General features: G+C 34.9%; 3 protein-coding genes across 3 annotated transcripts; 2 read left to right on the top strand and 1 right to left on the bottom strand.

Moving 5' to 3' along the window:
- Window positions 1-11,212: 11,212 nt before the first annotated feature.
- Window positions 11,213-14,904, bottom strand: LOC113500476. Its single transcript, XM_026881298.1, has 4 exons — window positions 14,603-14,904; window positions 12,511-13,388; window positions 12,096-12,100; window positions 11,213-11,988 (listed from the first exon to the last, which is right to left on the bottom strand). The coding sequence occupies exons 1-4, from the start codon at window positions 14,648-14,650 to the stop codon at window positions 11,270-11,272; spliced, it is 1,650 nt and encodes a 549-aa protein (XP_026737099.1). The 5' UTR covers window positions 14,651-14,904; the 3' UTR covers window positions 11,213-11,269.
- Window positions 14,905-15,678: 774 nt separating this feature from the next.
- LOC113495254 (putative uncharacterized protein DDB_G0290521) lies at window positions 15,679-18,021 on the top strand. The gene is made up of 2 exons (XM_026873935.1): window positions 15,679-15,735; window positions 16,434-18,021. Exons 1-2 carry the CDS (start codon window positions 15,718-15,720, stop codon window positions 17,922-17,924), a joined length of 1,509 nt encoding a protein of 502 aa, XP_026729736.1. The 5' UTR covers window positions 15,679-15,717; the 3' UTR covers window positions 17,925-18,021.
- A 7,235-nt stretch (window positions 18,022-25,256) lies between these two features.
- LOC113495165 (glycine-rich cell wall structural protein-like) lies at window positions 25,257-26,089 on the top strand. Its single transcript, XM_026873808.1, has 2 exons — window positions 25,257-25,270; window positions 25,502-26,089. The coding sequence occupies exons 1-2, from the start codon at window positions 25,262-25,264 to the stop codon at window positions 25,880-25,882; spliced, it is 390 nt and encodes a 129-aa protein (XP_026729609.1). The 5' UTR covers window positions 25,257-25,261; the 3' UTR covers window positions 25,883-26,089.
- Window positions 26,090-26,320: the final 231 nt, after the last annotated feature.

Raw genomic sequence — 26,320 nt, 5'->3', positions numbered from 1 at the left:
TTTTTGTTAATTTTAGCTTGTGTGTGGAAGAGTGGTAACCTACCCTAAGACAAATTATGTATTCGATTAATAAAATGAACAAGTGACAAAATGCTACTGTCAGTCATAGTTATTTAGAACTTTGAATTTTAAAGTGCTGCAAATTGAAATTACTAACTTGCCTTTCATCTAGAAATGTAGACTACAAAAATAAATATGAAAAAAGCATCTTGATCAAATTACTGTTTAAAATAAAATATGCACGCGAAATTAAAAAAATAAAATCTGAAACATAATCTCATTTGTTGTCTAATCATATCAACATATTCTACAGCGTATTTTAAATGAATAAACTTTGAATCAGAAAGTTAATTATCGCTAAACGATAAAATGGAGTTTCCCAAGCCTTAAAAAGGTACCGTCTCGATAACATCCTATGTAAGACTTAATTAAAACCAGCCAAGTTCTAAATCAAGTTTTTACACTTTGATTTCACTAGCCAACGCGTGGGTACATTTTTTGATATAAATCTGTCAAGTATAATACCCAGACTTGCAACAAAATCTATTGTCAATGAAAGTCATTGTCTTATGAGGTAATAAAACCCGTTGCCTATAGAAAGCTGTTAATTAGACATTTTTACGTAAACGGCGATTGTAATTTGTTTACTTGGAATAATGGGTCAATTATTGAAATGGAAAAAGTGAAGGAAAATTGTATGTTGATATCTATGCAGTTTGCATCAGTACAACCTTTAATTGTTATCCCGACGATGATGGCAAAATGTTGCTGTACCTACTCTCTAAAGAGCAAGAAAAAAAAATCTATCCAAGTTATGTTTTTCTCTACCTATGCTCCGTTCCGCATAAATATCGATAAATATTGTTAAACTACAATCTTTAATTACAAGTCGGTAAACGATAAATATTATATCTATCTTGACTCAAAGTAATGGAAAAATATCTTAATTACCACATGCTTCTGAGAAACGCACATTTTTATTTGTTTTATTTGCATCCATTAACCTCGGTACTGTCGGCAACAAAAGTTGACAACTACGTAAAACACCAGAACAATACACAAGTTACCATTTATTTCTAACTTCTTGTCGCTGACGATACCTAATGGAGCTGTCATTTGCATCCACAGAGGCTGATGCACTCGTGTCTCCTGAAAGTTGTTACTCTAATGATGATAGGTTATATCATACCATCAGGGCACCAATTCTGCTATTTACAATGGCCGATGAATCAATGAAATTTGGCTTAAAATATTTCGTATTCGAGACGGTACACTCAAGGTAAATACAATTAACTACCAATTATTGTGTTAGCAAAATGCTTAAGAAAATAGGAATAATTCCAAAATTAATTCAATTGAAATTCATTCACCCGCCATTGTAAATAGCAGAATCGGGGCCCAGTTGACGAACTTTAGGAAACCTACCATACGTAGGGTATAGAGTACTTCGGCGCTTTATAACTTGCAAAGCGCTGTCAAAGAGGATGGTCAAGATCATCATAACGATAACGGAAATTCCTAATTTAAACTTGTTTTCTAAATGCGAAATCTATTATAATATTCAAATGTGTTTTTATATTTTACGCATAATCTACGCACATTTTTATTTTCTACATATCATTAACTTTCTACTGACCTACACCTATTTTTGTATTAGGTATTAACCGGCTTAACAGCAAATCTGTAACTAAGTTCTCCATTTGTTATGTATTTAAAAAAAATAATCAATGTTACATTAGAGAATCAAAATCTTGGTGTGTATTTTATACAAACGCACAATAATCCCACTAATTTATTGATTTTGTAACCTTTATTGTTATTTTACTTTTTTTAGTCTTATTTTGAAACTGAGGTTATTGAGATTGTTTACCTTTTTCATGTAGTGGTTTCTTAGGTTTACGCGAATATTAGACATTGAAATGAAACTACTTTTACGGATCAGTCATCTCAGTCTGCCCGTGACCATGATACCTGCAAAGGTTTCGAAACGTCGGGAACTAAAATCTAAAATTAAACCGCGATAAAATCCGTAAAAGTAGTTTCTTTTTCATGTACATATGCAAATGGAATATACATAGATTTTAGGTACTAAGGGTTTAGGTAATATTCTGATACCAGAGCGCTATGTTACACAAGTTAAGTTGTATGTTATTATACGATACTTTATATGATAGCCGAAAGAAACTTCCGAAAACACTATCTAACATTACCACTGACGTAATACGGAAGTTGCATAACATTGTGCATCCTTTCACAAAAATTTCAAAACCTTTTAGCAAAAAGTATGAACTAAAAAGATTAACACGTTATCACAAAACGGTAAGTAAAAATTTAAAGATTTAGTCCAAAAGACATTTCTGTTCCCAATTCCCTAAGAAATTTCTCATGACTCAAGTGGATATCGCGGAATAATTTCATTTAAGAAATATTCCAGTATGCTAATCATATGAGAGTTCTTAACAAAAACTTTCTAATAGGCTAATAATAACAAACCGGAATATTAATCCCAGTCATTTAATGCGGACTAAAATTCTTAGAACTAGCCTATATTGTTACATAACTGCTAACATGGGCAAGTATTATGCGATGATCAAGGTATAATATAACAAGTGCAATTACTGTCGTAACCAACAGCAGACTCAATTATATACGTATCGAATTAATTAAACAGTTTCTATTCGTTTACAACTTTTGTCTTCTCACTGGATTGAATCACACGTAATAAAAACTTCGATTTAATTTTTCTCGTTCCTTTGACTGTAATCAAATCTAGCAATAAGTACAAGTTAAATTGAACCCACTTTAAAATTAAAAGCATAGTGCCTGACAATACAATATTATGTTTACACTGAGATGATTAAATGCGCGAACAGCAACTTGGCCATAGACAGACTACAATATATCGGCACCAACCTATCTAGCTGGGGTCCATTCGATTTTGTATTGACGAGTACTTACTTTGATTCATTATAAAGCCTTTATAAAGGAACATGAGTTAAAAAAAATACTCCGCATTAAGGCATTAATGCAGCATTAATATACATTAGCATATAAAACTGGTGGCTGGATGTTTGTTATACTGGCAAAATGATTTTTCGGTTCTCCTTTAAGGGTTTCATGCACTTCCCTTAAATAGTTTGACCAAAATCATATCCGGAGTTCGACTGTGATGTGCAATAGACAGAAACTTACTTCGGGGCAGTTACGGTCTTATAATATCAGTGTCACAGTATACTTTAATTTAAATATTACATCATTTGACTTTATAACATTACGTTAGTTATCATAATAACTCGTCCGATGTGGTTACTACGGTAAGCTTGCTTTTCTCCGCTCGTTTGACTGCCCCCGCTAGTATGGCTGATGGCTATTAGATATGAGATCACATAAAACTCTTAAATACCTCAAGAAAACCAGTACTTAGTGCAGTAATCACGTCGAGCTGTCTTTTTTCTGGAACTTTAAACACACTTTATTCATTTGTTTTATTTCGTTTACATAATATAAGTGTTTTCGGAAGTTATTTAACACACAATGCGTGTCTGAGTCGCATGTTTCGCATTTACAATTATCTATGCCAATTTTGGTCGTGTAAAATTGTTGCACCTAAATTGTTGGACTCAAACGGACTGATGGCTCATGATAACTCTTGTAGCGTTTGTTGTGCCTATCCTTTTCTTCAGCCAGAGCACTTAGGAGGTGGTGAAGTGTAGACGAACCTGGTTGCTGACTAAAGTTGGCTGTTGAATAAACCTATCTTAGAGGCCTATTTTTAATGTGAATTTATTGCGAAACGAAAATAATACTCTGTTTCTTTGTTCCAGAAAAATGAAGACCAGAATAATAGCTATAGTCATCATCACGTTTCTATGTGTACCAAGCGAAGCATTTTCTTGGTTCCAAAACAAGCCACACGCAGTACAGTCAAGGAGTATGGCGTCTGCGGTCATGGACTTCTTAGACTACGTGTTCCCAAAAGACGATCAGGAGTCCAGAATGCTGAAGTGGCTTTTTATGAGTTTCTCGGATAATGAAGATGTTTTGGGCGATTTTGGGGATCTCATGTCTGGAGAATAGAAGAGAAATTCTAGAGGACCTACCAACTCCCTAAATAAGTCTGTTGCAGCCTGTGGAAGCATGACGGATTGCTACACGAAAACAGAGTGGCGTCCGCAACTGAAGCAGTCCAACTTTAAGAAGTGAAAGTAAGGATGGACGTCCAGAGCTGCGTGTAGATATCCAATATAAACGACGTTTTATCTTCTAAAGCCAGTGTTTCTCTGGGACTTGCCTCATGTTGCCTGCAAATTTAGTTAGATTCTGTCCACATGGTTTCCTGTCTGCCATGACATGCACATATCTGACGATTCGAATTCAGATAATGAAAGAAGACAGTGTTCATTAAGTGAATAAGTGAATACGAACAGTGTGCATAGTGATGAACAATTATTTCAGTATTTTAATTTATTTAGAACTACTTAAGTTATTTATTGTAAATAAATAAAGATAATTATGATAATGACTTGAAATGAAATTCAAATTTATTTTTTCTACTTTATCCCAATAGACCTATAAATGCAGTTAGTATAATCATCTAGAACCTTATCCAAAGTGAAAAAATGAACAGGACTTAAACTTTATTGGCAAGAATAGATGTGAAACTTGTGACATTAAAAAAATATTGTAAATTTTAGATACTAGCAAGCAAACATTGCTATAATGCTTTTCATGGTGTGGATTCATAAATATTCAATTTATTAATAAATTATTTATTTCATTTAGGTCGATAGTTTCATTAAGTCTGGATTTTATTTAATTAATAGTTTTTTTTCAGTGTTGGAAGATACATTGCTCATTGTTACTTTGCAGGCGTTCAGTCTGAATGCAGTGTCATTAATATCTTGTTGATGAATTACCATGTCATTAATATATTCAATTAATACTCAATACTCAATATTTTTATTGCACTCCATATGCTCAACAGGTGTTACATAATATAAGTATAGTATACTATGGACCCTGTAGGGACCGGCAATGTAGGAGAGAGGAGGATGCTAACTTTATTTAGATTATGTATCACAGATTATTTTTATTTATTAAGTGGTTGTTTTATTATTAATGTTTGATTTGTAAGGAAAAAATACATTTAAATGCACAAGCTATATATAGATTTAGTCTTCTATGGGCGACAAGAAACGTGTGTGAATCTAAATTTCCTTTTAAAGTTATCAGGACAGCAAAGGCCATTGTTATTTGCCTTAACTAATCTTAGTTCCACAATATCGGCCGGTTTAGGGAGCTTGTTCCCAAACCGGCGGTCTTCTGGCATTTGTGAAGGGCCCATGTTCATACCCACACTCCAACCTCCCTCCACGCAAACGACAACCGCCATACAAAGTCTCCGCCTTAAAGTTACTTTTGGGGCTTCCCAAATTCTTATTAAAGCCACAAAGCAGGCGATCATCGATAACTTTACAAATACGACTGTCAAAGTCGTAAGGACAGCATTGGCGTCTATTGATCTGTGGCACTTGCTCGGGTACCGGGGGAAGTGGTTCGTCAGGTTCCTTGGCATTGTCATTAGGTTGCCCAGGTCTGCTTCTGTTTTTTGTAGTTGTTCGAGACTTCGGTAACCTCCTCTCCCGGAGCTCTGCATCAAGAGATGATTCTTCGATGTTATTGTCATTACATTTGTTGTTACATCCTGCTGTCTCGACCGCAAATGCTGTCATGAGTATCTGTAACCGCGAACATTCGTTACTATAGCATGTTGGATGGTTTATTTACTACTCCGGTATTGGAGATCGGTGAAGATGTTTTTTAGGATATCTTCTAATAGAGGACTTTGTGTAATAATCTGAAAATTGCAAGAGCGAGAAAGAAAAGACCAATTAGATACAATTTCTATTTTATTTTCTGCATTTTTTGTTGAAAAATGATGAAAAATTCTACTAAAAATAATTGTATTAATTTATTAAGCTACCTGATCAAACTGACCACTGTGAATAGTGACATTATCATTAAATGTTATATGCTAATTAATCTTAAAAGGCGTTATACTAGATATGTATACTTAAAACCACGAAAATAACACACCGTCCAATAACTCTTAAACAATTTATTTCACTATTAGTATTGTTTTATAAATCCTTGACAGATTAGCAAGAAATAAATTAAACAAATGTTGTTGATTCTACCTTCTTCAGAACATTGTACTTAGTTAGATATTTTTCGACAGACTATACGGTTGTCTACCTCTACACATTGAGTAACCAATTCTGGGTAGGATGTTGTAACTTGTACTTCAGGCTCTTTAGGATAGTATGTTTCAGGCACGTGTGTTGGAATGGTGTGAATTGGAACGTTAGGGTCCGTGCTGTGGTAGTGGGGTGGGGGATGAGTCGCAATCGATGGGTCCCTTCCATACGGCCAGTAATCATACCCACACTCTATCCTTCCTCCTCTCAATTTACAATCACCATGCATATGTTTTACTGTATTGTTACTTTTGGGTTGTCCAACATTCTTGTTAAAACCGCATAACAATCGATCGTCTACAACTTTGCACATTTTGCTATCGAAGTCGTATGGGCAACATCGTTTAGATTTCCCGTTTTTGTGTCGAGGCGTGTTGTAATTAGGATTTTGATCAAATGTGCGTTGATTCTGTGGTGGGGTCGTCTGATACTGATTATTATCACGCGTTGTTTTGCGTTTATTAACTGGCAGAACGTAAGATCCCGTTTCGGACCTAATATCAGGCTGCGTCGTATCCTTAATTTCATTTTCATTCTGATTGTTTCGTCTTGCGGCGGCATAGGTCTTTAAAGCTCGTCTTGCTGACCCGAATAGCTGTAATCCAGAACATGCTTCAATGGGGATGAGGGTATTACTAGGACTATTTTTGTTCTTTTGTTAAGCTTATAGTTTTTCTGTTTTAAAAGTAACAACATTAAGGTTCTTATATATTTTTTAAGAAACGGATTAAGAACAGTTTAATTCTTAATATTAAGACAACACCACCATTTAGATATCTGTCGTCCTATCGCTAAAGTTCAAGAAGTAAGCTATTAAGGAAATAATGTTACTGAAAAAATAATCTTCATACAGATAATATCAAAAACGAACCTAAATGAATTGAGAACATTAGCAGATAAAACATAAAGAAAATCGGCAAAAATCCAGCTCAATCGGAAACTGGAAAGTGAATCATATTGATCGTGAAAGTTTAGATAATTAGCATAGGGATGGTGAAATAGTAAATAAGGAAAGAGAATATAAAAAATGTCGTGGTGGCGTTACGCTTCTATGCATCTAACAGATGTAGATAAAGTACTAATGTTTTTCGAAGCGATATGTACTTTATTAATTATTAAAAGACAACAATGACAAAACAGTACCTGGGTGTCACACATAGGAATTTGAAATTGCCAACAATCGCCCGCAGTGAGCAAGCGTGGTGACCAATTCTCAAACCTTCCCTATACAACCCGGTGCCGGGGATGTATATATGGGATGTATATAGGCTGATATGATTTTTGAAAAAAATAAGAGAATAGAATTTTATCTCAGTTTGTTTTATAGAAACCTTAACTATATATCTGGATACTCCGCTGGATACCCCGGTGTATCTCTCTTGTACGACAGAAGCTGTTACAATAGATAAACTAAATGTATTCGAGATTAAAATAAAATATCCTTGTATAATGCCAAGTTTGTGATTAGTAATAATACGTAACGCAGAGGAAACACATTTTAAGAACTTGCGATTCCACTTTCAGTTTATTTAGATATCTATATAAGTAAGTAAGTTTTATAAAGGAGCTCGTGGCTAAGCTATAACTGCGTAAGTGATTCGATCACAGGTTAAGCTATGCTTGACGCGGTTGGTCCGTAGATGGGTGACCATCTTTGTCATAACGAGTTCCTCCGTGTTTCGGAAGGCACGTTAAATTGTGGGTCCCGGCTGTTATTCCTACATCTTTGGCAGTCGTTACAGGTAGTCAGAAGCTTGAAAAAGTCTGACAGCCAGTCAAACCAAGGGGTATCGTGTTGCCCAGGTAACTGGGTTGAGGAGGTCAGATAGGCAGTCGCTCCTTGTAAAACAACTGGTACTTAGCTGAAACCGGTTGGACTGGTAGCCGACCCCAACATAGTTGGGAAAAGGCTAGGCCAATGAAATGAAATGATAAGTACATTTATAAGAGAAGAAAAGCCAGAAAAACTGGTTATAACTGCACCCGCTGAAACTGCAATGCAATGACCGCAAAGACTTGATAATAGTATAAGGATATGTCACGGAAAGTCCTTATCAGATTGTTTTTAATAGTATAATAAAAAGTTCAAGCAGTAGCTACCGCTTCGTAGGTTTTTGCTATTCGTTTATTGTCAGGCATTCATGTAGTGCCGAAATATAAAAATGTATTTATGATGGTATGAATCAGTCATATTACTGAATACCTCTGCCTATTAAAAGTTTAAAAGAAGTAAATACCATAAACGAGAATAGTATAAGTAAATTGTGACATGTATTAATTTAAGTAAGTAGTGGAATAATTAAACTGACAACAGGTCAAGCGTTAGCAAATTCTCTTTCTATCGTAAATTTGGTAATTCTGAATTGAATCAGCACTTCAGGGAATCAAGTCAAACAACAGATGGTAACGATATATTTCTACATACAAGTTTCAGAATAAGGAGAAAGCAAAATATGATAGGACCAAAGAGAGTTTAAATAAGAAATTTCTTTGAAGAATTTAATATCGACCTCAATTGAGCCGCGCCAAGAAATACTAGCAAACTTAGACTCTGTTACAGACGATTCGTTGGTCTATCTCAAGGCATCGGGTCACAACCCACGACCTCGAACTAGTATGCTGATGGGGGTGTTCGTTTATCCCTCTTTCTTTACTTGGTATAACGGTCTCCATACCGTGTGGTGGGTTGTCCCAGACCGGTGGTCTTCTTGGGTTCATTATCGGCCTACCTTCATACCCACACTCTATTCTTCCATTCTTCGTTCTACAGTCACCATGCTGCTGTTCCACTGTATCTTTGCTCCTTGGAACACCAACATTTTTGTTATATCCACATAACATCCTATCATCTATAATTTTGCAAATATTTGCATTAAACTCGTACGCGTTGCCGTTCCTAAGGAATCTACCTTTCCTAAGGAATTGGGTATTATTAGGATGTTTTAGATCAGTTTTTACTCTAATATTTGATGATTTACTCCGTCTTTCATTTCTAGGTTTAGGTGCATCTTGATAGCCTCCATTGCAGCCTCCTTCAATCACCACTATTGCTGAAGCCGCTAGTATCTGGAACCGCGATTAGCCGTCAATTTGCAGTTAACAGGATTTATTTAACATCGTCACCATGTTTTTGTAGCTTTATGTCTTGAGGCACATTCTCTAAATCTATGTACTCTCTCGTACATATCTCAGTAGTAGCACTAAGTAGCAAGTATTGATAAAAAACGTTGTGACCTATTTGTAACCTTCGCCCAATGCCCAATAATCATATTTGTACATAATTCACGAAATAAAAGGAAATCACTTCCCAAGCTGTATGTACAAGTGTGTATAGTAGCTAGATTTAGCTCTACAGCTTGCAGAACGTTCCCTTTACATTAATATGCTACAAGTTCAGTTACAAAAAAGTAATGTGCAAAAGGAGAAAAATATTGAAATAGAGAAAAAAATATAATAAATTACTAACCGTGATTAAAATGTATGGACTACCACAAAGTCTAAACATCACCCTTATCTTAATGCACGCATGTGCATTTTAATCAAAATTGCAAACCTACATAATGCTGGTACTAACAGCATAAAAGTTACATCGGCCTTCATTTTGAATTTACAAGTAAATTAGATACAAATATCAGAATTACATAAGAGAGATTTATTTTATAAGGAATCAATTGTGCGAATTTTATCATGACTAAAACAACTCTACTCAATTGCTTGGCGGTTGATTGATTATTTTCATTTCAGCAACCAAAGTATTGTGCGTTTTAGTAACTTGTTTTCAATACCTAAAGCGTCGACGTCAATAACACTTAAATCCATTTCATCAATGTTGATATTGTCTATTGCAACGTGGTTTTCGGCTAAGATTTGACTCCAGTGCTCATTATTTTTTATAGCATTTTTCGTCCATTGCCAGATTTGTCTCCTAACTTTGCGTTTGATAGCTCTCTTTTTATCACTTTGATCTTTATGATTGCCATAATCGTAATACGATTTGCTTTTCAAACTTCCTTTTCGAGTCTGTGTTACTCTCGGAGCGTTGTAACGTTTAACATCCTTTTTGTTATACTTTTTAATTACAGAAATTATATACTTCCTCATTTCCGCGTCGGTCACTTTTATTTTGCCGACTTGCTTCTCGTCATCTAAATTGGGGAACATATCACGAGACATTAACTGCCATATCTTTTTGCTAAGTCTAAGTTCCAAGTCTGGTTTTTTATCAGAGTATTTTTCTAAGATTTCATCATGATCTTTTTTTCTCACAAGTTTTCCATGTATTCCAGTACTTTTTAGGTTTAAATTTTCTAAACCAAATTTTAGTATACTAACTGGTTTAATTTCACGTTCTTCTTGTATATTTGAAGGCAGATCATGTTTTCGTCGTTTGATCTTTACACACTTCTTTTTTAACAGTTTTTTCACATAACTACGTTTTTCTCGAACATCCTCGTCAAAATCTTCCTCTGATGTTCTGCGAAGTGCTATTGGAGACTTGGGCCCTTTTGTTTTATTGGAATTATGTTTTTCAAGTCCTACCCTGTCCAAGCTATAAACTGTGGCGGGTGTTTTTTTTCGTTTTGTCTGAGTAGGTAACGAAAAATTTTCTCCTGTTGGCAACTCTTCATCGTCATGGCGTTTATTGATTCTTAAAGATATATAAGGCTTTTGCAGATGTGCAAAATTCTTAACGACCTGTTAACAAAATATAGTTTTCATTATTTTAATTTCAAACTCAAAGTATTCGGTCAAAATTACCAAACCCATCTTTTTCCTTCAAATCAAATTATTATTTGAGCAACAAAACATAATTAAACCATTTAATTTTGAATGCTCCTCCGACGTCCTATGTAAACAGATGAGGTGACAATATTTTAGATGGTAATTATACTGAACAAATCGATTCATATGAAACCAATAATACATTTGTTCCATGAAAACAAATAGAAGCAAAATTAACAAATTGCAATTGAATTATTTATTACAAACATGAAACACAGCAAATTTTAATGTTACATATATTTCTTCAGAAACCCTTGGTCTTCCATCAAATTGTGGATTTTTTGTTTTGACAGCATTAACAATAGTTTACTTTGCGTTATCATGTAAGAGACTCCTCTTTTCTTCTTTTGAGCTTCTTCGTATTGCTTTATAAATTTATTGACACGTTCTTTTGTAAGCTTATTAGGATCTAGTAGTTCGTTGGCTATTTCCAGTTTGGAAACTTTTTGTTTGCCTAAGTCTTGAACTACTTTATCTAACTTCTTTGCCTGAGCTGCAGACATCGAAAACTTCTTTTTCAATACTTTAACATTATTTTGAACTTCTGCAAGGGTTTTTTGCTTCTTTGTTCTTTCGTATTCATTGAGCATTTGGTTTAATCGCGCTTTATTGAGAGGTTTATCATGAAATTTGGATTTGTGTGATAGCCCTGGTAAAGAAATTCTTCCTTGCTTATAATCTGCAACCATTCCTTCAAGCAGTTTACCCCTAGTACCATGTATGGAGTACTTCCTTTTTAAATCATTCGTGTCGACTCCTTCAATTAATTCTATATCCTTAACAACTAATTTTGATTTCTGTATTTTATTTCTAAAAAGAGTTATAACAGATGTTCCATGCGCTTTTTTCTTTTGCTTCACGTTATTCTCAGGACTAACCACCTTCTTTTTAAATAATTTTCTGAACCAACCAATTTTCTTTTCCTTAACAATTTCTGTCTTTTGTGTTCCTGGATCAAACGAATGTGGCCGAGAAATATTACGTGATTACACATTTGGCAAACAAAAATAATAGGGGAATAACTACAAAAAGAATTACAAATTTTTGCATATTTACCTTTTCTGCGACGTTTGAACATTTCATCATATGAGAATTAGAAAACATAATACTGTGATGAGTTCAGTTCTATTGCGTTTCAATAAGATTGTGGAAGCTGTTGTGTAGCTGAAGTCATTACGGATGGATGGTTCGTTTGCAGTTGTTTGTTGTTATCTCAACTCATGTTGATCTGATGAAGTTATTAAAGATATATGTTCTATCCATATTGTATTACGAATTTACTATTATTGCTCATTTTGAAACACCTTTTCATGTTTGAGAATTGAATCAAAATGTCATTTTGACACATAAATCAAAGTTTTAAAGTTTTGAAAGTACGTTCAAAACTATCCAATAAACAACAAAGTGAACAGGCTGAAAGGTTTATTAAAACATTGTGATTGGAAAAATCGCTTGATAATATTATAATCACTTAAATAGCCAAACAATTGTACGTTTAAGCAGTTTATTTTCAATGCCCAGTGCATCGATATCAATGAGGCTAAGATCAAACTTGTCGATATTAATGTTGTCCACAATTATATTGTTTTCAGCTAAAAATGTACTCCAGTGCGCATTATTTTTTATAGCGTTTTTAGCCAAGTACCATAGCTGTTTCCGTACTCTTCGTTTGATTGCATTACTTTTGTTGCCGCTGCTGAAACTTTCCTGGCTAGTCTGAGTCTCCCTTGGCCGATTAAAGTGTTTCAATTCCTTCGCGTTATACTTCTTTATTACAGATATAATGTGCTTTTTCGTTTCAGAGTCTGATGCATGCATTCTATCGAATTTACTGTCGCGATTCATTATATGCCAGATTTTATAGCTAAGACGATTTTCAACATATTCCTCATGGTCACAAGTTAATGCTTTAGTTGAATCTTTTCCGCGTTTTAAACTAACAGTAGATTTGTCTGAATCATTTTTTTTCAATTTTATGACTTTTTCTTTACTTTTCTTTTTAGTCAATTTGTATTGATTTTTCTTTTGCAGAGCCTTTTCTTGGCTTTTATTTTTTAATTTTTCTCTATCTCGATTAAGCAACTCACTCTTTTTTTGGATCTTGCTGTCATTGATTTTCGATTTGTCTTTTTTCAGCTTCTTCGCACTATTGGGTCTGTCAATTTCTAGGGCTTCGACATTGTAAACTTTCTTCAATGTTAGTCCACTTTTGATTTTGTTTGGTTTCGCAACCAATTCTGATTCCGATGAGTTCAGTGTGATGTCTGATAAATCAGGTGTGATGATCTTGGGTTTATGGTGGCTTTTCCGTTCTGGTTGCGGTGTTTTCTCTCGATGTTGGTTGGGCATCTGTCAACAAAAAAAAAAGACATAGAATAAGACACAACAGACAAGAGAATTTTCACAATTTTTCTGTAACACATCTTATGCCTAAATGGAAACAGCGAATAAAATACTATCTGTAACACCACTATTTTCAATTTATTTATGTATTAATTTACTTTAAATGTTTTAGTTTTTGTGTTCTTGGGACAAATATGTGCCATTTTTGGAACGATTCAAAATTCTTAAAGGTTTTGTGTATAAATGTGGCGAAAATGTAAGCAGTATTAACCTTTTTTCTAACAACCACTACAAATAAAATCAATTTCAGTGTTTCGTAAATTACAAGTTTCTATTATTAATTTTAGTTTTCATCGAGCTGAACATATCTGAGAGTCGAAAGTCCTTAAAATCTTCTAACAGCTCTTGAAATCTTAGTTTTGAAGGAATAAATGCCAATTTAGTGTTTGATTTAAAGAATGAAAGCCCTCTGTTCTGTGTTGAGTGTGCGTGCCCGTACTGTGTTAACAACTTATCAACTTCAGTCTTATTCTTCGGATTCAGTTTGCTTTTCAATAGTTCCGGCTTGGACACCTTGCCTTTCTCCAAATCGTCTAGTATTTTATCCAATACCACTCTTTGGGACTTACTCCTTTCATCCTTTTTTAATTCTTTGACGTTCTGTTGGAGACCTTCCAAGTCCCTTCTCTTCTTTGCTTTTTCATAATCCTGCAACAATTCGTTTAATCGTTTTTTATCCAGTTTCTTCTGTTTTTCTTTCCGTGGCACGTCCGATAATAATAACTGGTCTTGCTTATAGTCTGTAAGCATACCTCCTAGTGTGTTAAGTTTAGATTCAGTTATCGAGTATTGTTTCTTCAAGTCCTTTGCCTTTATTCCTCTTATCTGCTCCAGATCATTCTTATTCAGTTTCGATAGTCTTATCTTATTTTCAAAGACCGAGCTCTTGCGTCCTGTTAGTTTGTTTCGTATGCTGCCTAGATTCATCCCAATAAATTCATATTCCTCTAACTTAGGGTCCGGGTCTCCAAATATTTTTTTCTTGAAGCGCCTTTTCATTTTCCTATAGAACCATCGCCTGCATCTGCGTTTACAAGAAATCTTTTTCTTTTGAGTTGGATATTGAGTCTCCTTATTTCCTGAAGGTAATTAACAGTATCGGGAAAGAATTAAATAAATGTACCTGTTACTAAAAACATTAAATAAAAGTAAAAACTTACTGTCTTTGCGGCGGATGCACATTTTATGCCTTTTATGGTTGCAGACATGTTAAAATCTTCTTATACATTACAGTTATGTGTAGAGAGTGTAGTTTATATTTCTATTTCTTTGTTAAGGGCTGGGGCTTTTCATTAGTAGTAATTTATGTAGATATTTATTCATTTTGATTTTGTTGTAACATATGTATAATTATTGTGCACATCCATATTGACGTTCTGTAAATTGTGTTACGTATTCATTATTTCTTCTATTCTAGGTTTATGTGTATTTCTCCCTTCTGGCCTCTTCTGGCTATTCAGCACTGTCAGCTTGTCACGTCAATGACATTCCAACAGATTATATTGTTTTTATTTAAAAAGTGAGATTGTAAACGCGCCTTATTGCGATGAGTCTCTTTAACTCGATTTTAATAGTTTTGAACTCGCGATCAGGGCGATTAGAGCATCTTCAATCCATCTATCATTATGGATGATGTAAGCCTCTTGATTCGTTTTTGTATGCATATGAGGGATTCCCAGCCGAGATTTAATAACTAAGTAAAACTAAATAAACCTAGGTGTGACGTCACAAAGCTTGATCATTGTTGCATCGCTTTGTAGCGTTAAATGGAATTCAATGATTACAGAGATCTGCTGCAGTCCACACTTCATAAACAATTTTAAATGAGCTGTGGTTACTGACTGTGGACTTACCTGTACTTAGGATCTAATCGATCTATTATCGATGATTTCATTATTTGCAAAATTCATATCAATCTTTAACAAAGTATTTACCTTACTTTACTTAAAACACTTTTTTTCGCCACTAACGAGCGGAAATAATAAACCTTCAGAAACCCTGAATCTGAAGACAACAAGCAGACTGGACAACGCTACCACAAAAATAAGAAAATGTTTCCATTTTACACGACTGTTTCTTTAATAACCTCATAAATACAATCAATTGTATCTAATGTAAAACATGAAATAATATCACACGCGTAATTATTTCACAAAATTGATTTGTTTGCCGACAGTACCAAGCGATGAAAAATAATAAGGTTTACAATTATGAAAGTAAAATCAAATGAAACACATCCAATCAATCAACGAACTCTCGAATATATGAATTTACAATGTCAATTGCATTACTGGTAAGGATGTTTTATGTACACATTGTTTATTATTAGATGAAAATGATTTTATAAAGCCATGTTAACCAATTGAACTTGAAATCTTCAGCTCTACTTCAGCCTAACTATTCTTCAAGACTTTTCGATACAATTTTAGTAACACTATTTTTAACATAAAAAATCACTACGTACTAGACTTAGTCCAAAATTTGTGAAGCATACCTATTAAAAAGTAGTTAAAGTTAATTGTTGAAAGCTGATAATTGTAACTAACAATTTATAAATGGGAGGAAAACCTCAAACTATCACTATAATTTGATGATACGCCATGACTTTTAAAATATAATCGCAGTAGGAAACCCAGAAACGTCAGCAGTAATGTGTAAAACGATGAATGAGATTTTTTATAGCATGTAAAAAATCATGATCAGTAATCGAATAGGTTTTGTTCACTACCTCGCATGTAGCAGAGTTACTCATATATTACAGAAAGTTTCATCATCTTGTCTTTGAAAATTAATTTCAATTTTCTTTTCTTCAAACATAGCAGTTGTAGTTAGGCATAAACTTATGTCCTTTTACTTCTTTTATGAGACATTTATGTTCAACTGTGGGCTACGTCCACCTTCCGCTAATAGAGCCAAGAAAAAAGGAATAGCCCTAGTCCCACCATCCGTGACGTCCTTTTGCTTACATATAACCATCTACTTATATTTCAGATATACTGCATATTTATTGAAATAATGGTGTTTGTCGAATCGGCTCCAAAACTTGGGGAAGTCTATTATGATCCCTTAACATTTGATTCACCCGAAAGCTTTGCGTCTGAAGAGACAGTAGTACCTATCTTAAGGAATCCAAGTGAACTTTTGCACACTGACACAAGAAGGCAAAATGAAGGTTATTTGTATGATGCAAACCACTGCAAATATCTCAATGGCAGAATACTTTGTGGCTACGATAAGAACCACGGTCAAATGGAAGATGAGGAGCGCTTCATTGATATGGGCAACGGGTGTTACTCGCGAGGTGATAGAATTGAATGTGGGTATGGAAACAAACCGCTGAACAACCTCCTAAGAATACCTATACACAAAGACAAGGCCAGTGATGAAAAGTTGGACGCGAAGCATGAAACAACAAGAAGACAAATACCAACGAGAACATCGCTAAGAACAGTTCCAACAACAACAATGACTCCTAGTCTTGAAATACGATCATTATTATTAAATAACAACTTACTTAAATCAGCACTAAGTGAAGTAGAAATGGAACAGAATAAATTAAAAAAGAAGACAAAAAAACATTCAAGAAAAGGAAAAATATCAACTACAATTATGATGACTACTCTGAAAACTGAATCATCTAGATCAGCTTCAAGTATATTGCTGTCAAAAATATGTAATGACCAGGAGTTCACCTTGTCATCAGCATTCAAATTGAATGTAACTCTGTTACCAACATCAACACAATCGCAATCGACGGCACAATCTCAATCAACCACACCTTCTCAATCGCCAACACCATCTCAATCACCAACACCATCTCAATCAACCACACATCCTCAATCATCAACGCATAAAATCTTCACCCAGGTAACATCAGCAGTGGCAAAAACTGACATAATGCCATTACAGCCAGCGTCCAAAGTTGATCCTAAGCTACCTCTTACTATCCCAAATGGTCAAGCAAACCAAACTCTTCCAACAACAAAAATGGTAATTGATTCAATTCCGTTAGAGCTCCGAAACGACATATCTCAAACTCGGCCGGCTTCTGAAACTGACGCTCCTTTAGCAGAAAAGCTTAACATTGACCAAACGACAGTTGCAAAATCTGAAACTGATACACCAACACTATCAGTCAGTGACATTGAATCACTCACATATAGTAGCAGCAGTTCCGAGTACTTATCGTCTGAAACACAACCCAAAGACAACATTCTAATATTACACAAGAACAATATTGAAACACCAGATGTGAGGAATGGGGAATCAGTTGAATCGTTAACGCAAGAAACTCGTGAACAAAATTATGATGATAAAAAGAATAATGAACATCCTCAGGAGATTCCTGATAAAACTGATAGTGATGGTGATTCTAGAATTAACAAAAACACCGTTGAGACTACTTCATCAGCTTGTGTTGAGCAAGACGACCGAGTAGTGTGCTACAATTATGTGACAGAAGTTTTGGATGAAGACCGGTAATACTTTAAATGTTTTAATTGTTACTGTAGATGTACACAATAAATACATATCTATACACAGGTCGTATTTACTTGATGGATGAGCTAACAGCAGTGCAGAGTTCACTAGAGTAGTCAACCTAGTTGCAGAGGTCTGATCAGATACAAATACGACGAGAATGTCTTTGATGAAACTATTCATTAAGAGAGTAACGCGACCATCTTAGAACATCAAGCTACGATGTCAACATCTTGCACGAGGTGTCATATTTATTCCCTGTATTCCAATAAGCACTGCTTAACTCGCAACCTCTCGCCTTGTCTGTCAAAATTAATTTCGATCAAGTGTCGTCAATTACACGGGTGCCATCTTCTTACCATTTTCGTCAAGAGACCCGTTGACGAAGTCTATATATGGAGAGTATCAGAGGTTACGGAGTAGCACAATAATTGAGTTCCTTCCTTATTTACTTTTGGATACAACACAAATACTAATATTTATAATAAATAAATATAATAATATATATAATAATAATATTTATACGAAACAATAAAAACATGAGAGCAAGCGCTTGCAAAATAATAATGATTGATTAATTTATCGACGCTCAGCCAAAATATTCGCTAGGTCAACAAACCTCGATTCGACCTAAATAATTAATATAAATGGTTGAGCTAAACCGATGTTAATTGATATTCACAAAAACATAAATAAAAAATGGTTCTTACCAATCGAGTTACAATGACGCTCAAGTTAGTGGCGACAAGTGTTTAAACTATTCAATGTACTTGTAAACACTAATAGAATAAACCAGTCTATTGAATTGCAGATTTTAAAATTGATTAAAAAAGCTCAAAATTCAATTAAGTTGTGAAAAACCCATTTTCGCACATCAATCTCCACTCAAAACATCAACACAATTATGATCTATGCTGCGCAAAAAAATTAAAACTAGAAACTGTTTATTATTTTATTCTATGCGTCAACTCGAGCTGGTTAATTTTACTCAGATCTCTAGCCAACAAATAATCGACCGATATGCTTAGGGTTGCCATCCATCTCCTTTTCCTGTCTTATTTTAAAAGAGCTTCCGAAGTGCTTCTTCTATAATTCTCTTCTGCGATAAAAAAATTCGCCGCAAGCAACACACTGAAAAATAACCTGTTGATATGTCCAGGTTCCGACTCAAAAAGCCGCAATTTTTACACATCTCGTCCTAGCTCCTTAATTTTAGAGATGGCAACACACTACACACAACCTAGATACACCCAATATGCAGGCAGCCGCATCCACGTGTGACGTCACTTCTCTTAACTGCGTTCTCAAGTACACTTCTTGATTAATATTGATTACCCATTCAACCACTCCCAGTTTTTGGAGATTCTTTTAAAGATAATATCTTAAAGTCTTAAAATAAGTATTACAAATTAAATGTTTTCATCAGATGCACTATTACGGTGGCAACAAAAACAATGTTGAGGCATGGGAGTAAAGTGGATTGTAAACCGGATTCTTGTGAACAAGGTTGCGGGTTCAATCCCTGTTAAGTATTGTGGTAGAGAAAAACTGATACTATGTATGAGACGCTATATTTGTAGTCACGGAAAAAGGTGCATAAATGTAGAACAAAAACTTAATGCTAGAATGACTTCCAGCTTTTCAACTTAAGGATGATAACACATGTTTTCAAAAAAGAAACCAGTAACGGCTGTCATGCCGATCACAGTATCTCCCATAGATATTTAACAAGAGGTCTTTGCCCCTGCACTAGGACATCAAGTTTCCTTACAAAATAACTCAATTTGTAAATAAAATTGCGATACCCGGTTTGTAATTAAAAAATAATCGCCATCATTACGTTTTACGACACTCTCTGAAAGGGTTGTGTGTTCCGGCATAAAATATTGGCAGAAGCATTAACGAATACTTATCATTAATAAAAATTGGTATGCCCTTTGCCTACCTCCATTGAGATTTATCATTCTGAAAAGGTTCAAAATGGTAAAACTTAAATAAGTTGTAAAACTAAAAGGTATTTTTTGCTACATCGCGATCGGTCTAAGTGTAATTGTGTGTATTTGCGTTACAAAAGTAGGTAATCGAATTAAGTCGTGCGTACAATCAATTTCGTAATGCTAGCGTTTTTTTTCAATCAGTATTTTTATTAATTAAATTAAATAATAAAAATATCGAATCTAAATTATTACTTGACGTAGATGATAGTTTTTTTTCTTTACAGGCGGCCTAACATTTTTATTATAGTATAGATTATTTATAAAAATGATTTATTTTATAAAAAACAATAATGTAATTCAAATTTTGATTATATAAACGTAATTCAATGTTATAGCGGTTAATTCTACTGGCTTTGGTTTTTTTCTTCAAACTATTTGCTATATGAGAAAAAGTATTTATTAAATAAAACCAAAAAGGTTTACAGGTATGCTATACTTAATAACGATGTCAAGAATTCGGATCGCATTAATCGATAAGGAAGATTTAAAATCGATAATTTCCGAGCTTGTATGGTCACATTACTACGCGTACTTCAATTTAACAGCTGTCAAAAGTTGTTGTCAAAAGTTATAATAACAATTAAGTACGGTCTATATGCTCTAGATTCTACCAACAGCCAGCAGTTATCGCAACATCTGAAGATGGGTTTCTTAAAAACCTAAGTTTTTTGTTCCTAATGTTCACGGATTTAACGACATGCCAAAGCAAATGAGGCATAGCAGCAAAAACTAATATGACATGACGAACAAAGCTAGGTATGTAGCGAGTATCACTTACATGATACTGACCAATAGCCGAGTGGTTAAGGTCAAAACGCCAACCCCACTATGAGCGACGTGTGGGACCTTCGATCCTCGCGTAGGACAAACGTTTTTTGATCCATGAATCTGGTCTTAGGTCTGGTTGCCATCATGCATGTGGCTTAAATGTTCGTGAATCCCTCTGCAACCAAAGGATTAAATACCTTAGTCCGGCGGGCGTTTTTAAAAAGAAACAAAAACGTTACATGTCCCGTGCTATAGCAATACTCTCTCAAAGTAGACTTTTAAGTGTAAGCGAGACACCTATACGTGCTGCGTATGTTGCCGTCTCACTTCTACGATTATAAACAAAGTCCTGTTTAAAAGCTCTTAGTACTGCTTCACCTCGAATATAATTCAAATCTTAATGGATCTCTACAATGTCCTTTACGTCCTTAAAAACAAAGATTATATTGCTGCGAAAAAAATGTGACTGTAATAACAAAAAGAGTATTAATTCCATCCTATGTATATAGCATCAGTCCAGTTGAGTGTAGAGCGCGCTCTCTCTTGCTTTCACAATTTTTCAGTAATACTAGAACAAGCCATAGGTACTAAGCACAGACCCCAGGTTTACGTTACAAACCTAACACAAAAAATAAGCATCAGCGTATTTCCCTAACTCTAAACTTATTTCGTACATTTGTAACAATACTTTTTGCCTTCGGTAAAGTAAACATGTGCTTCAATCAAGTCAACCACACATCCAATTCAAACATTAAATACAAAAGGAAACTAATCGTACTTGCGATATAATTCTCGTCCACTTGCGTCCTAATACCTAAAAACTTACTAACAGGCCAAAATTTTACCATTATGTCCAGGAAAACCTTCTCTCAAGTAATAATTTTAAATAATGAAATACGCCTAACCCACTATGCGAGAATAGCCTCGGATTCGAAGCCCCCGTTCCCCCCGTTAGACAAGCATTTGTGTGTTCTTTTGACTTATGACTGCATGTGACTTAAATGTTTGTAAATCCCTATGCCACGCGGAAATAGTCTTTTAAAAAATGTATTAAGGCAAAGTAATACACACATTGCTATATATTTATCTCGTTGCTACGAACAGCGACAGTAATGACAAATTCGCCATACAAATGTCACGTCCACGAAGGCACGTAAAAGACATCGACGCGGTCGTAAATTTCTTTTTAAGTTGTAAGCATATTTTTCATCCTTTTGTATGTAAATAATCCGCCAGCGATCTTCAAAAAGGTCACGTGTGTCAGGTCCTAGTAAATATGGTTGACCGGTGCGGCCATTACCTACTACAAGATGCGTAAATGTAAAGCGGAGGATAATGTGAGGTTGTTGAACCCGGGTTTTTGTCATTTCGACCTTTTTCTAGGCTGACCGTAGGTGAAAATCAAAATGTATGATTTTTGAAGCGTTTAGAGGCGTCCGCAATTTTAGTAACGCGTTCTAATCGCATTGTAGGAGATCAGTCCTGATCATTCATCAATCACAGACCTGGACTTAGCGTTGAGTTGCCTTCTCTCAGACTTCTCTCTTTCTTTATTATTCGCACCACGTATGTCTGATATAAAAAAAATCGTTCTGCAATGTTTTGCTGTCAAACTCATCCAAAACGGTTTGACTAATTTTATATACATCCATATCTGGTGGATGAAAAATCTAGTTTCTTTTTTATACCCTTAAGATCTTGTCGATAAAGCTCTATCTAACAATAAGCTACATATATTAATAGCCTAACTAAGTTTGCCGCCTCAACTAGCAGTTTCATGAAATTAACAGATTAGCCATGTACCTAATGTTGCGTTGCTGCGTGCAGTTTAACAAATCAATCAAGAATCATATATTTTTGACAGATGGTCATATACGCCGCGTTATAGTAGGAACTCAAATTGTACAAAGTCATCATCTTCCTGCCCAGTCACTTAGGGTCGGCACAATTTTTTTTTTATAGATCGCGTTAGTTATTCATCATCGCAACACTTATTTACATCACATTAAATCATTATTCGTCAAAGCTAATTCAATTCAACGAAAGTTAACAAGTCGTTAAATGTTGTCTGCATGTACCTATACCTATACTATTTTTCTGTAATTAAATGTGTGAACGCACAAAACAACGCAACTCGTAACTTAATGAATGATCAAACTACTTTTGAAAGTCATAAGTAAACTACTTGTTTTAAAACCCTTTACAACGTAATGATTCTTTGAAATATTTCATTCATACAAGTTCTTGCGTATTCACAATTTTATTCTCTTTCGTTTTATGTTCATTCAGACTTCTAAAGCATTGTTATATTCATTTATAACACATTCCAGAACATTAAACTCTTCGTAATAAGCCAACATAATAATGACTACTATAAAATAAAAAAGGAATAAAATCTTACAATACAATGAATCGAAAAGATACACAAAATATACTTATGGCGTAAACCTACACAATATCCGTCTTTACGTAGTTTACCTTGGTGGTGAATCCAACTGTTGTCATCATGTATTAAGCATGCGGAGTACTTATTAAGTTTTTATGTAATTACACATTCATTTGTCCACGCCTGCAGTGGTCAAAGAGCCGGCCGCTGTGTGTAATTTTTTACACGGCGAAGGAAGTGCACAACGACACTCACTATCTCACATAAATTTATCAAGAATTGCCGAAAAGTATAATGTGTAATGTTAGACGAAATAAAAGCCATATTTGTTCGAAGTGATGTTCGAAAATGTCTCGTTATATCCATTTTTTTGTTTTTGGCAATTGGAAAGACAGCAACCTTTTTTTATTCAGGGGTTTTTTATTTTTCTAATCATCGGAAATTTTGGTTACATAGTAAAAGTGTTGAAGGAGACTAGAGTCTGGTTTAGGGTCACACACACACATCATAGCTTCATGTCTTTTTTGAACCCCTATTATAGTTTCTAAAACACCAAAAGTATAAAACCGACTTTAAATTAAAAGTACTCATCCAAACTTGATGAAAAATACACACGAATTGAAACGCCTTCAGAAGTCAGTTGAAAAAACAATCGCTTCGAAAATATAACATTTATATTGATTCCTGCTCTATTAGTAAGTATTAAAACAGTTTAATCTGTTCCGTATTTCATTATGAAAACACTTTAGATTAATGAAAATGAATCCTTGAACTTCATACAAGGATCTGTTTTCAATCACTCGACCGACACTGTGAATTATTACGATATAAAGAAATATAACCTAAATCACAAAAACAATCTTCTCAAAATGTAATTTTGCCTCAAACCAGTTTTAACACCAAATTAATAACTATTATTATTTAGTACTCAAATCATGTTTAACTGGATTTTAATAACTGGCTAATTATTTTGAAGATTTAATTAAAAAAAAACAATGTGCATCCTAAACTTGCAATTAATTTTTTGCTAAAAAATAAAATCCCTTATGGAAATTTCGCTAAAATACATCAAAATCGCTGGTATTTTTTTAACAGATTTATGCAGACAGCCTGAATAAAAGCCTGAAGAATTTTACTGAGTGCTTCACAGGAATCAAATCTCTGACTGTCAAACACGTATACTAGCACAATCATAAAAAAAACCATGCTTCATGTAAAGAAGGAATAAGAACGGTTTTCTTGACTGATTACCACTAACGCGGTACCTCTTGCTTATTTTTAATTTTCAATCTGAAGATCCTGATCTAATTCGGCTAAACATAATTATATCGTACTGTCTTAATGTTCAAAAATCTGTGAAAGTGCTGGTCTGTCCGTTACTACAATAAAATGTCATTAATAAATCTTCTTCCAAATACACACTCTGTTTCATTCTTAAAAATGTTACTTAAAGTTCCGAAATAGCTAAATTACCCATCAAATGAAAATATTTAAGCAAAGGAGTCATATTTCCCATAAACCCTCCTATGATCTTCATCAATATATTAGTGGCTTCTGCATAATCACTGCTATTTACAAGAATAACGAAGAAACCCCAGAAATAACGCACTCTTGGAATAGAATCATGATTATTATGTGTTAACAAATAGATGTGACTGGAATAATAAGCGTACTTTGATTAGTATTGTAGTAAAGTAAATATTCCGGAAAACACGTCATTCATAACATGTCAATCTTGTGAAATCTATAATCATCGATCTTGTTGGCAGACAATATATGTCCACATTCAACCATTATTCAATGTCCTTACACATCAAGGCTACGATCAGGTTTATGAGTAAACATTCTGGACTCACAATTTGACTAAACAAATACACCTTTCATACAAAACCATGGGCTAACGCGAACATCCTGTAATAGAAATGTAATTCGTTCCGGATTTGCGCAATCAAATTCTAATAAGGAATGAGCAGTTCTCTAATGGCTTGGCAACGAGTGCTACATGAACTCCACAAGAAAAAAGTTTAGAGGTCACCCAAAATTTCTTATTATTTTTTAAGTTTAATATACTAATTACTCGGACGTAGCTGCGGTTATTTACCTGCGCTTAGTCAGCGACTCGCGTCTCGCGCGTATATAAACTACTCCTCGGCGTGCACCAACTACACTGCTTCACAGAATACGCGACAATGAAGACTGTAAGTAGAGACCAGACATACATTTTAAAATCCCATCTTAAATGTTAAGTACTCAAAATCCTGCCTTATTTAATTTTCTGCAATCATGAATGAACAATTTAATCCTTTTTGTGTTCTCGTTGTGCATTAACCGTTACGTAAATCTGGAGCGTAATTTAATATGTTCAACGAAAAAGTGCACGCTTTGGTATATGAAATATAGTGTAAACTGATTGGTGTATTCTTCTACAGTTGGTATGCATCGGATTCCTGGCATGCACGTGCGTGGCGTACGCCTGGGCGCTGCCCGTGGAGGTGCAGGCGGTCAGCGCCGACGCCGTGGCGGTGGTGCCGCAGGACGACGCTGAGACCCTGGAACCCGCCGAGACACACTGGCGGCGGTTCGGTGGGCACCGCGGCTGGAGAGGACGTGGCTTCGGCGGTGGATACGGCGGCGGGCACGGCGGCGGCTATGGCGGCGGATACGGCGGAGGCTACGGGGGTGGCTACGGCGGCGGCCACGGTGGGGGCTACGGCGGCGGCTATGGCGGCGGCTATGGCGGCGGCTTTGGCGGCGGTGGTGGTGGTGGTTTCGGCGGCGGTTTTGGCGGTGGTTTTGGCTGGGGAGGCTGATACGCTAGTGAAGTGTAAAGTTATAATGAAATTTTGTCGGTATTGACATCTGTGATGATAACATTCAAATTAGAAAAAATAATAAATTAAGTATTCAAAAGTTTGTGTATTTTACTTCACTCATTAGCTATAGTGCTTGCTTCGTCGTTATTTTAACTCACCGGTAAACAACATTACTATGAAATAAACAGACTTTGTCATTCATCAGATCAGACTTGTCACTGGATAACATTAATTAAAATAATAATTTCATTTATCTCAATGATTAAATCTCTATTTAAAATATCAGCACTATACAAAACAATACATACAGTATATCTTTACATAATATAGACTCTTCAGTAATCAGTACATGTAGAAGAACTAGAACAAAACAAAACGCGGTAATGATCGTTTCGTGGGAAAAAACATATGTAGTTGTTGACTTTACGTTCACAG

This window comes from Trichoplusia ni, chromosome 1, assembly GCF_003590095.1.
Source record: "Trichoplusia ni isolate ovarian cell line Hi5 chromosome 1, tn1, whole genome shotgun sequence".
NCBI lineage: Eukaryota > Metazoa > Arthropoda > Insecta > Lepidoptera > Noctuidae > Trichoplusia > Trichoplusia ni.
The sequence above is the reverse complement of the archived record's forward strand: the minus strand, read 5'-3'. Positions and strand labels throughout refer to the sequence as shown.

Bases quoted from the DNA above. Each gene is read 5' to 3' on its own strand.
- LOC113500476 (XM_026881298.1), bottom strand. From the start codon at position 14,650: ATGTCTGCAACCATAAAAGGCATAAAATGTGCATCCGCCGCAAAGACA. The intron at 13,389-14,602 runs GTAAGTTTTTAC...TTTTGTTGACAG, and splicing joins GTGCATCCGCCGCAAAGACA to ATGCCCAACCAACATCGAGA.